Source organism: Sparus aurata, chromosome 12, assembly GCF_900880675.1.
Source record: "Sparus aurata chromosome 12, fSpaAur1.1, whole genome shotgun sequence".
Taxonomy (NCBI): Eukaryota; Metazoa; Chordata; class Actinopteri; order Spariformes; family Sparidae; genus Sparus; species Sparus aurata.
Genome location: NC_044198.1, coordinates 24,249,466 through 24,262,262, shown reverse-complemented (window position 1 = coordinate 24,262,262; position 12,797 = coordinate 24,249,466). Strand labels below are relative to the sequence as shown.

The window sequence follows — 12,797 nt, the reverse complement described above, 5'->3', positions numbered from 1 at the left end:
AATTGAAGCGCTGTCTGAAATGTTTTCGCCATATACAAAGGAGAGGCTTTACCAATCGTGGTTGGAGGCAGATTTGACTGTCATTTGACTGTTCCTGGATCATTCATGCATGTAGTGATCAATCGAGAAGATTAGTTTATTGGATTTGTTTTAGGTTGCTTGCTTTCATCCAGTGCATGTCCTCCCACTAAAAATATCAATTTGAACATTTATTTTTTTCCAAAAGTTTCCAGTGGTGATGTTGTTGTCAGAAATAGTTTCGAAGGCCCTCACTAAACCACCTCCTATCATCTTATCTTGTCTCAAGGACAACAGTCGGCGGGTGGAGAACATGCTGAAGCTGTGGATCATCGAGGCTAAGGACCTGCCGGCCAAAAAGAAATACTTCTGCGAGCTCTGTCTGGATGACTCACTCTACGCCCGCACCACCTGTAAACTCAAGACTGACAATGTGTTCTGGGGAGAGCACTTTGAGTTCAATAACCTGCCTGCTGTCAAGAGCATCACGGCCCACCTTTACAAAGACACGGACAAGAAGAAAAAGAAAGATAAAAACAATTACATCGGACTCGTCAACATCCCCGTCGCTGCCGTTACCGGACGACAGTTCATGGAGAAGTGGTATCCAGTCAGCACGCCCAACCCCACCAAGGGCAAGACGTCCGGGCCCATGATCAGAATCAAAGCGCGCTATCAGAGTATGAACATCCTTCCCATGGAGATGTACAAAGAGTTTGCAGAGTACACCACCAATAACTACATGCTGCTATGCTCGGTGCTCGAGCCCGGGATCAGCGTCAAGAACAAAGAGGAGATGGCGTGTGCGCTGGTCCACATCCTACAGAGCACCGGCAAGGCCAAGGTTAGTACCTGCAACATGATTTATCTCTTTTTTTTCCTCCCTTCATTTGCACTCTCCACGAGGAGATAATGGATAACAAAACCAGAATATCAGTCCATTATCTCGCCACGAGGTCCCGACAAGCCATTATGAAGCACACATAGGTTAACTGTTCGGCCGCTGCCGGCTCATCTCGTGAACTATTGACCCCCTGCTGCTGTAACACAGAGCAGACAAAGACCAGACAGACAGGTGATTTCCTCCCGCCGTACCAGCCTGTATTGCATTTTTAACTTGAGCTAATCCCCTACATGTATCCCCTGCAGCGCTTCACAGCATACCGATGCAGGAAAGAAGCACAATATATCCTCCGCTGTCTGCAGAACCGCAAGCACGCGGAGATTAATCCACCACAGTAGGAGCTAAGTCTCCCATGACAGCAGGCCGTTGGACTAAGAGAGTCTCCCACTCATCCGTAACAGCTGTATTTTAGTTTATCTGACAGTACAGGGTTTGTCTTCGAAACAAACGTTGGCATTTTGACCCTGCACCATGACATACGAGGGGGAGAGCCATCGTATTGGCTGATGATGAAAAGAGGATGGAAAGATGCTGAGAAGTAGATAAACCAGCAAACTTTCACAGTTTCCTGCCTGTCAAATGTGAAAATGTGGCACTTTTCTCTCTTTTATTTAAAATTTTAATTGAATCTTTGGCTTTTTGTCTGTCAGTCGGACTAAATAAACATTCAAAGATGCCAAATTCTGTCCTTGGCATTTTAAAGTCTTTCTTTTTTTCATATTTTATAAACCACACTATTAACTAACTAGAATGGCACTCAGTAGAATTCATACCTCTGATCAGACCAGTTTTATACTTACTCACAGATACCAGCCACCAAAATACACCAGGTTTGTTACATTAAGATCCATGCAGTATTCCCTGAGATAGAAACAAAAATGTCTAAAAATGCCCTCTCTCCTGACATTTGTTGTTTGTTGTTTCGGGGTCTTTTTTGTGGCTTTATTAGACGGGACAGCAGAGAGAAGACAGGAAATGGGATGAGAGAGACACAGGGGGGTAACACAGGTCAGACTCGAACCCTGGACCACTGCGGCGCTCCCCCTGTCTTGAAAAAGTTGCTTCATCCGCCACCAAAACCTTAATGGTGTCTCTTGTGGGCCGAGACCCATCCTCCATCCACATTCATAGAAAACCATCCAAGAGTTTTTTCTGTAAATCTGCTGACAAACAAACTGGCAGGGGTGAAAACCTGACCTTCTTAGCGGCTGTAATTATTTGAGAAAACATTTTTTTATTATAGAAACAGGCGTCTTGATGCGTCTCTCATGTCTAAAATAACTGTCTGCTCTTCGAGGAGTTCTGCTTCAGGCTGCTTTCTTCACTGCAGACAAACTTCTCCTTCGTCTTTTTTTTTTCTGCCTCATCAGTTGCCAGAGACAACTTCTGCCTCAGTTTAGTTTTCCTGACAGTATCTCATCAGCGGAGCTTTGAAACTTTCTTTGACTTTATCACGGCTCAGCGGGATGATGAATGATCAGCGCTTAAGAAGTGATGTCTATCCGCACTGTACCGCCAGTCTGTGGTTTAGGGACTGATAGCTGCTGATTGATGGGAGAGAAGGCATCTACTGGTCCCCGGAGAGACAGACACATCCTTAATTACTTTCAATTAATCCCCACCTTCCGAGCAAAGCACTAAAAGTTTTACTTCTCTCTCACCCCTCGGTCTTCTTCCCCGACTGGTTTCCTGCCAGCTGTGGATGTGCTGCTTGTAAAAACGGTGTCGGAGATGCTATTTTCAAGGTTGCTGATCATTACAGAGAGACTCTTAAATCATTTTCAAGATAAAAGATTGTAATTGCAACTTTGTCAGGACATAAATAGTCAAACAGAAGCTTTGAGATTGACGTAAATGGAAGAATTAACGCAATATGCCAACAAACGTCAGCGTCAGTGCTGTTTTCGACCACAGCTTCCCTTTTTTGTGAAGACTTTCATCATTCCGAAACATTGTGATGTGATCTGACATATTTAGGCAACACACACATGCACACACTTAACACACACACATACTCCAGTGCATGTTTTTCCTCTAGCCTAGATGGATGGAGCACTTCTGTCACGGCAAACACCGACTAACCACTTCTCATAAAATATTCCCCAGGCCTAATTAGGATATCCTCCGCTGCTGCGTAGATGCTTCATATACACTCATATCTTGGCCAACGTCGCGTGTTTTTTTTTTCCATTTCCAATCCAATGTGAAGTACATTTTTCATGTGCTGCCAACGTGGGTGCGGCCTTTGCTAACATGGCGAGTTATATTTAGGAATCGAGCGATTTAGATCAACTCTGGAAAATCCTGTAAGCCTGGTTTCATTGTTTTTTTGCAAATGTTTAATCGAGCCTTAGGTTGTTTCCTCTCCCTCTCTCTTGGTATTATTGTGTCCAACTATCCAGGCTCAAGACAAAATCCATGAGTCAGTGTCTAATTCTGTCAGCACCACAGTAGATCTCTACAGTTCAAACGCACAGAGATAGAGAGAGAGATGTTGCTTATGCATAAGGGAGTCACCCTCTGTTACACCCAGCAGAGGTGAACGGGAGGTGAACGTTTCCCTTTTTGCCGATGCACCGCTAACTCTTTGTAGCGTTGAAGTCGCGCTGACGTGCGTCGCGTTTAATCAGCCGGCACAGGTGGGAAACGGCTTCTAATTGCAGCTGGCTATTGTTACGAGACGCAGGCTGCAGGTTGTAACGGGGCATCAGTATGCAACACCTCTACACGTCTGTTTCTCCCCGTGTCATTTCATCACACGTCGCCGAATAATTACACCCCGAATATTCTGCTCCGGTGCACACTCGCTGCCTCTCTCTCCCTTGTTCTCTTCCTACTTTTCCGTCTTTGTCTTCCTTCATCTCGCGTTCGCGCTTCATTGCGTCTCGAGGCCAAAGCTCTCTGGAGAGATGTCATTACTGATGCTGTATTGATGTCTGGATGCATTGGTGAGCACGGCGGGCCACGCCCTGCATCGCTGCACAGATGCCGACTCCGTGCACACACTCCTACGTATGATCACAGTAGCAGGTGGTTGCAGGTCATTTATTCAGTTTAATGCATGTGGAAGGAGCCCTGCAGACATTTTAGGTTGATGTTTAGGTCCAAGCTGTGGGGTGAAGCATTAATGAATGAATAGATGGTCTACTTTTTATGTTAACTAATTTTACTTTAGAAGAAGTAGTAAATTACTGACTGAACATCAGAGCTGTGATGATTAACGATACTATTTCAGAAAAAAAGTAAGTCCAGCTTCTTAATACCCTTATTAATTGCATATTCTCTATTCTCTAGGAAACACTTGCACTAGGTTTAAGATACAAAAGCAAAACTAAAGCATCTTTTCCAAACGTTTCAGACACAATCATGATCATACCTCAATCTTGCAGTTGATTATCACCTTATTTTATCACCTTTTTTATTTTAATCAGGAGCATTGTTAGTGCTTTGTACATAACACTAAATGGCAAGATTTCAAAGCATGTAAGTCTCCTTTTGAAGAATTCCACTCGAAAACATTGCTGAGTTTCTCATGCGGTGAGGTCACGACAGCAGTCCGAGGCCTCCCCTGTGGGCTGCACCGTTACATCCATACACCCAAATAGCACCACTGGAAGCTCCACGGCAAAAAATAACAATCCCTCCTCTGTGTTTGCCTGGAGAAGTTGAGCTTCCTCTCATCTGAAAATATCCACTCCTGGCATGAATCCTCTGCGTTATTGATCTTGTCTTGTCGACGCCTCGGCCCTCGGGAAGATGATGTTCTAATTTTGTTGCCGCTGCGCTCAGCCGCGCCCGACTGTTGGAAGTGACGATAAGGAGGATTTATCCTTATGATAACTGGCCGGAGGAGGGGTGGTGCTCCGGTTATTATGCCATTACGTTTTTATGTAAATGCTCCTGGAGGTAAACTAACAGCCCTGCTTAAGAGGGCGAAAAATGTGCGAGTCTCTCCACCTCTTCATTGTCCGCGGTGAACTGTCGGAGCGCGGTTCCGGTTATGTCAGGCACGAGCATCTTATTAATGCATTCAGCACTGTCATCAGTGGGCAGTGATGCTCATCGCCGCAGCTGTGTTACACAGGCACAGTTTTCCGTTTGTACATAATATGGTGTGACAAATGATTTACTAACGTGACATGAAGGGCTCTGGTAGTTCTCTATTCCTCTGGGCTTTGAATTCATCTGATTTCCCCCAGAGAAGGACGATGGTAGCGTGCTAGCCACTTGTCAATACCCTCCCCCGTTAACAGTCAAGTCGTGGGTACTGCTTTTGATTTTGACAATAACTTGTAATTATTTATTAAAGCTGCTTCTCTAATCTTTGCTTCCAGATGTGGCTCTGCCTCGCCTGGGGACTCTTTAATAGCTTTAATCTTATCTTTTTACTGTATGAGAGGTGAATTCTCTTACGACGAGCTGAGATGGGTTGTCGGAGGAGACAGGCATCTGTAGGAGGAGAAAAAGGGGAACGTTGTGAACAGGAGATGTTAGCTAATCATGGAGTCACAGATCTACTGTTTGATAAGGCTCCAGACAGAACAGGAAATAAACAGCAAGAGCATCAATACACTTCCTCTCCTTATAATCTCTCCTGTAACATTTGCACTACAAAGGCAGTGCATCGTATGCTCCGACTGTTTAATAATTCCAGCATCATTCTTGTATTGACTGTATATCCTGGCAGTGATGGAGAAGAGTTGAAAAGATCCAAGCAGAGTGGCAAAGAGAAAGATGAAAGCACCGACGAGTGGAGAAGAAAAAAGAAAGGAAAGAGCAAGAGCGTTTAGAGAGATGTAGTTTCAGCTCGCAGCAACGCGGCAGCCGACTGTGGAGCCAAACAGCAGCAGAGAAACATCAGCGACGCTCACCACATCGATCTGGAAGCCTCCCGACGTCTCTGTTGGCGCTCAGATTACACAGACTCTGTCTCACTCCCTCCCCGTCTCTCCTCTCACTGTCTTACTATTCTGTCACTTCATTTCTACGCACTTGATTAACATGCATTTAGTTTGATATGTCTAAAGGTCATGTGCACAGCGAGGCATGCAAATAAAGTGCAGAAACAGTAGGGAAATCAACAGATTGAAGTACACAGAATAATGAATCAATACGCTGTTCACCTGAGTAAAATAGCGTTTGTGAAGAAGAGCCGGTTCCCTTTATTGTTCCATATCCTTGGCAACATGCTGGGCCTTGGCGAGCTTTCCCATCACAGCTTCGTGCCCGGTGACTTTTGATTGTCCGCGCTTCCCGTTGCCTGGAGGAGACAATATCAGCAAAACATCTGCCTCCATTCATGACTCACGCCATGTGCAGCACCTGCTGTCACCGAGAGATTAGTGTTGTATAAGCTCGGAAAACTTGATAGTTGCACAGTTTATTTTTTGTCTCTTCATGCAAAATCTACCACTCTGACCACACTAGTTGCGTGGCTCAGTAGATGGAATTGTTGGTCCACCATTGTCATTGTCATAGTACAGCTGTTCATCTTCCCAAGATGATGAATTCTTCTGACTTTGGTGATCACCAGAATTTCCTTCTAGGAAACCTTCTTGAGGACGACATCATTGTTTTTTAGGAAAATGTCTCCACAGCTTTCTGTTAAATTTGGTACAGGCATTCATATCTGCTTTGTATGACATGTATCAATGTATTTAATGATTTAAAGGTCCAGTATGTAGGATTTAGTGGCTTCAGTCATTGAGTCTACTGAAGAAACACGACTGTGTAAAATAGCAGTCTCAGTGGAAGAGGATCCATGTATTCACAATTTAGCATAAATGTAATTTTTTTACTTTCAGATGATGAAATAAATGTGATGAAAACACAATTATGAATATTAAATTACATTTCTGCCAGTGTATCCTCCTCAATACTACACAATAGACCTTTAACATCATTTAAAAGCATCATGGGTTAAAAATGCAATCAAAAAACAAACCAAACAAAGGAACGAAATGTTTCTCTGGTTTCATAGCATATGTTAGCATGCTAACATGGTGAACATGAGCATGTTAGGACTGTCATTTAAGAACATGTCAGCACACACATGGCATTAACATTTAACTCAAAGTGCTGCTGTGCCTGTGCAGCCTCACAGAGGTCTGTGAAACATAATTATAAGTTTAAGGCGAGATAATGTCACTTTTTTTCATATTGTATTCTGTTTTACATTTGTCTTAAAAAAAACTATAAACCCTGGAAGCAAAACTGGAGAAGAAAAGATGTGAAGTATGTCATCCCCACTGCGAGGGTTTTTTTAAATAAGATTTTATGACCTAATATGAGACTAAATGTCACATAAAAGTTGGCAAGATTTAATAATCAAATATGCACAAGAGGGCTCTGTGGACTGCACTTAACACTTCATAGAAACACAACAGGGACTTGAACACACACACACACACACACACACACACACACACACTCGGGGAATATAAAGTCAGAAAACATGATGTTTGGATGCTGATGACACTTGGTGTAAGACCCCCTCCAGTCAAACCTATCCTGGTAATGATCATGTGCACTAGCAGCTAAATCAGGAGGACTGCAGCCTTTCCTGTTGTCGCGTTGAATGATAAGCCTCTGTGCCTGCGGGAGGAACCACTTCCATTTGCATTCGGCCCGCCGGTCCTCTCCGTCAACCTCAATGTGACCCTCACAGGAAGAGCTGCGGGCTACAGCGCTGTAATACTAGCCAGCAGTCTCATGGGAGGGAGATCAGGGGGGAGGCAGAAAGAGATGGAAAGACGAGGAGAGCGAAGGATGGAGTGGCGGGAGTGGTTCCTGCTTTCTACCCCCTTGAGTCTCTCCTCAGCCCTTGCCCCAGGCTGGAAAACCAGGCTCATCGATCAGTCAAATTGTTAACGTTAAAGCGTTTCTATTTCCCCCTCACATTCAGCTGTTTTTTGTCTCTCCACTCTCTAACAATACTCCCAATTACCCAGCCCAAATTTGTCATTTTCCAAGGCCTAAAGTCGTGTATTTGCTGCATTGTTTTTATACACACGCTCACCTGAATATCAATACTTGAAAACATCAACAGGTAATTTCCATTTTTGTTTTCTAATGAATCCCATTAGTTCCACAGTCCATGACTCCTCCAGTAATGGTGCGCTATAGCTATTCACCAGATAAAAAGAACAATCGACAAACAACGAACAAGCATTCATCCAAAAATGAAAATCTTTATTCATACTTTGTCGGATGCTGTTGGAATAGAAGAAATAAAAAAAAATCCTGCATTAGAATACTGGTTCCGACACCCTGAAAAGGAAACAAAGTGCTGGTATGAATATATTTCTATATAGTTTTAGTTTGACATCGCACAAAGTCGTCATTGTTTTGCCATTCTGCCGGCTTTTTTGACATTTACCTTCACATTAAGTGCGTTGACTCCCATTCACATCACGCAGAACGCAGCTGGGTAAAGTGATCCACCGGTGATATTTGAACCTACTTGAGTCATCCTCAAATTCTCCCGGCGCCGACAGATTTAAAGAGGCTGAATTCAGAGGAAAATGTTCTGTTACTTTACCTCTTGTCTGTTTCCCGCTCCAGTATTGCCCTTTTAAGGCTTTTTATTGCACTCACGCTTGTGTTTTCCTGCTTTATATTGCCATAGAAACACAAAACACCCATCTGAGGGGGTGCAAAGCATAGTGTTACCCCTTTTTTCATTTTGCTTTTCTTTTCTTTTTCTTTCCCAGACTCAATTCTGTAGCTTTGCACAGCAATCGGAAGGGGTTGTGATTTTGAAAAGTCATTCTCCTGTTTTTTTGTCTGCGACAGTGAGAGTCCTGATCATGATTTTGATTTTGATTATGTTGTCCCTTCAGTAGGAGCCTGTGTATTTATATTATCAGCTTCAAAAACTTGAGGCTGCACACTGTGCGGTGGAATATTGCCGAATTGAGATGTAAGCGCTGCACACACACACACACGGGGGGCTGCGGAGATTAGATTGTTGTGTGTGTGTGTGTGTGTGTATAGCGGCGCAATGGACAGGACTTTATGAGTTTTACTGGCAAGTCACCCCATCTAGAGGGAGCTTGTGATCTTTTTCAGCAGGACTGTGTTCCCGACTATTTATTAGATCTGATCAGCCGTGCGGCACCATCTCCCCTCCACTCAGACCCTATCTTCATATCACCCTCCTTCCTCTGTGCTCTGTGAGTTGAGTTTTTTCTGGGGTTTTTTTTTGAGGCATGGTTCGGCTGATGAGATGTGGCAGCGATACAGAGAGCGCTCTACTTCTCCTTATTAGCACTGAACCAGAGGGGAGGGAAGGGGGGCGACAGGCTGCAGGATTGAGGGCGTTAGAGAAAAAGCTGAGGGACGACGAGAGGGGGGAAAGCTCCAGACTCTTTTTAGGATGTTAGTGCTCAAAGTTTTACAATACCGGTGGTTTGAAATATCACCACAAATCACATATATAGCTGGCATTACCGTCAACCTTTTGTCTAAAGCTTTTCAAATTGATTTTCTACCCCTACACTCAGTCGTTGGTATGCAAAGACTTCAAGATTGAAGACTCTGGTACTTGTGTGAAATTCTTTGGCTGAGAGGCTCGACTACAGAAAAAAAAAAGAAAGGAAGTAATGCAGAAATAAACCGATAAAAACAGAGTATAGGGGCTTTAAAGGTGTATAAAAGCAGAACAATAAAATGTAAACTACTTTCCCTAAACTATAAACTACCGATCATACTTCAACTAATTTAATAACGAAAAATAAATCTCACCTATTAAAGCTATAATTTCAAAGCTCCCAGCATGCTGTCCGTCGTCTTGGCCACCGTGGTATTAATACCACCTGGCGAGACTTGAAAGAAAAACTTATTTGAAGGACGTAATCCATTCCAGTTTACTTTAGGCTTTAGTTGTGACAGTTCCAGCGTGAGAAGGCAGTGAGCCAGCCACTGTCAGTCCCTCAGTCAGTCCACCGCCTCGATGTAGACCGAATGATCTCACTAACAGACATTCATGGTCCCCAGAAGATGAATCATAATGCATCTGGTGGTTTTTCCTCCGTCCCTTCCCTACCATTTGTCAAAATACAAAAAGAACATATCAGATTTATTAGAGATAGCAACACATGCTAGCACTGTCATGGTGAACATGTTAGCTGACATTTGAAATTTGCATTTAACTCTAAGCAACACTATGGATGGTGCATTCCTCAAGGTCCGATCTCTGGAGTCGTTCCTCCGACTTCGCTGACTTCATGATCTTTTAAGTTGCAATATGGCAACAACATGGACGCTGCTGAGAAGATGTGTTGAAATATTGCTTTACTTGACCTGATATCAGAGTTAATGCTGATTGAAAACTAATCAGGATCACTCTATGTGCATGTTTGCATCCGCATACCATTTCAAAAATTACACTTGAACAAAAAGTTGAGCTGCTTTATATTGAATTAATATAAAGCTCCATCAACCAAACATTTACTTTTTGGCCCCCACATTGTTGTTCCGACTTGAGGCAGCGTCCCCTTAAATGTTCCCGGTCTGGAACTCATTATTCTGATTATTACAGCACCCCATGTGTGCGCTTTTATTCTTGTTAACATGAGAAACAAATTCATTATCTTGCTGGTTTGAATTTCCTCCTGTGACTGACATGTCTTTGAACTGTTTTGGTCCCAAACTGCAGCTGCATTAGCATTCTGCACTAACACAACTTGAAACAATCAAATTAAATAGTAACCAACTGTCCAACCAGTTGCCACTTGGTTCCCTGACTGTAAGAGATTGTCAGAGTCGGTTGGCTTCAACTTTTTTTTTTTCAGGCCACCAGCACAGATTATTTTCTGTTATTTTTCTGACTCTCTTTTGATGTCTCTCTCAGTTTCCTTCCCCCCTCTCCGTCTCTCTCCTCCTCCATTTCTTCTGACCGTCCTCTCTAATCAGGCCGGGGACTTGCCTCGCCTCCGTGGTCGCATAAGGAGGGTAAAGCAGAGGGGAAGGAGGAGGAGAGGGATGGAGGTAGAAGAGCCACAGAGGGGTAGAGGTTAGAGGAAAGATCATAATTGGGATGACATTTTCTTCGAATGGAAAAAAATAAATAAAAAACCAAAGTAATGGTCCTGGTCTAATGATGGGATGGGTGTCCATACACCACAAAAGGTCAGGTTTCCTCAGGCATCTATGTGTTGAGTGTGCTGTTCTCTGCTGCATGACTTATTTATAATAACCATGAACCCCCCGATGTCCAGAGAACGCTCGACTTGTAAATGAAAAATACATTTAAAAAGCTTTGTAGCTAGTAAAATGATATAAATTATTAATTCAATTCCTAGTCTAAGAGATATATTCAAAAACAGGGTACAAGGATGATTTACAGTTCATGTTTTGTCGTAGAAAGTCGAATTAAAGTACATTTAAAGACTAAATATGTAACATTTCCTCATCTGAATGTCTTAAAACTAGTAAATATACTGTTATACGCTATATACTGGATTATGTTTCGTTGTGAACTTACATCATCTCAAATGTTTCCAACAATATTCAAACCAAGAGAATACGTAATTGTATTCAAGTCAGTGGTGCTTTTCATTTGATCCCTGTCGCTGTGACTTCTGGGGAAACTTGAGATGATGCATCAAACAGTGAAGCAGGACTTAAGCAAACGTGAATAAAACTTTAATACATCATCTCAACCGTGAACATTTCTGGCTCAGCCGCGTCAGACGGAGCACCATTGGCAGCTGTTACAGCCTTGAGCCGCTCCAGGACAAACATTGTTTTATGAATCTACGCTCGGGGTCATTGTCTTTCTGGAAGTCACACGTTTCCTGCACACTTCATCAGGTTTCTCTCAGGATCCCCTCTTGTACATTTCTGAATTCATTTCACCCTCTACCCTCAGAAGTGTTCTGAAGGCGTCGTGATGCTGCTACCACCATGCTTCACGCTGGGGGAAATGCAATTTTGGTCTCATCAGACCGTGGAAATTTCTTCCAGCTGACTTCAGAAGCCTCCCCACGTGGCTTCTGGCAAACAGGAGCCGTCATGTGAGGGGGTGCTTTCATTTCGCCGCTCCCCCATAAAGCTGTGACTGGTGAAGCACTCGTGCTGTTGCACGCACCATCTCTCTGAATCTCAGCCTCTGAAGCTCGGAACTCGTTCAGGGTTGTCATAGGTCTCTTATGGCCTTCGCTTACAAGTCGCCCTCTGCACACAGTCGCTCAGTTTTAGATGCTTATTTCAAGTGTCGTGACTTGGAAATGTTCTTTGTATCCATCCCCTGACTTAATTATGCTTTTTTGTTCCTCAGTATCACAAAACTGATCACCAAACCTTACACAATTGAAAAAATCCTCAATTACACACAGGTGAACTTTGACTTCTAAAAGCGATTGGCTGTATCGACAAGAATTTAGTTGTTGCCCCAGTGAATTCCAGAGTCCTTGAGAAGAGGGAGTCATCTCTGTTTACTCCAGTCGACCATTTCTTTTAAAGCAATGTCGGATCGTAGAGTCTCCCAATAGTTCCCTAAAGTCAGCTACAAATACTAGCAGCCCAGTTCTGTAAATCAATCCATTAATAAATCATCTATTAACTACAGACTGCCAAACATCGTACTTCAGTTGCCCGCTTGGTACAATCTGAAGTTTCTGTGGATCACATGATGATCATCTCTACTCGAGGGCTCTGGTGACTGTACAGCATTTACATCACTTTATCGACATTAAAGGGGGATTTTTCAGTGTTACTTTAAAATCCCTTTTGATTCTGAAGTGCTGTGCTATATAACCTAAAACAGACTTGCACAAAACTGGACATACACACCTGCTAATTCTACAGCCTGGGTTTAATTTGAATGTTTGATATGCACATTAGTTAAACCTAAGTTTAGTTTTTCTTCTTT

At 43.2% G+C, this 12,797-nt stretch overlaps 1 protein-coding gene across 15 annotated transcripts in view; it reads left to right on the top strand.

Moving 5' to 3' along the window:
• Window positions 1-12,797, top strand: part of dab2ipb (DAB2 interacting protein b) — a 174,523-nt gene that overhangs the window by 140,900 nt on the left and 20,826 nt on the right. For all 15 annotated transcript variants that reach the window (XM_030435603.1, XM_030435599.1, XM_030435605.1 and 12 more), the window contains one exon: window positions 308-862. In XM_030435603.1, the coding sequence (XP_030291463.1) occupies window positions 308-862 (555 nt within the window). The remainder of the gene's footprint in view (window positions 1-307; window positions 863-12,797) is intronic.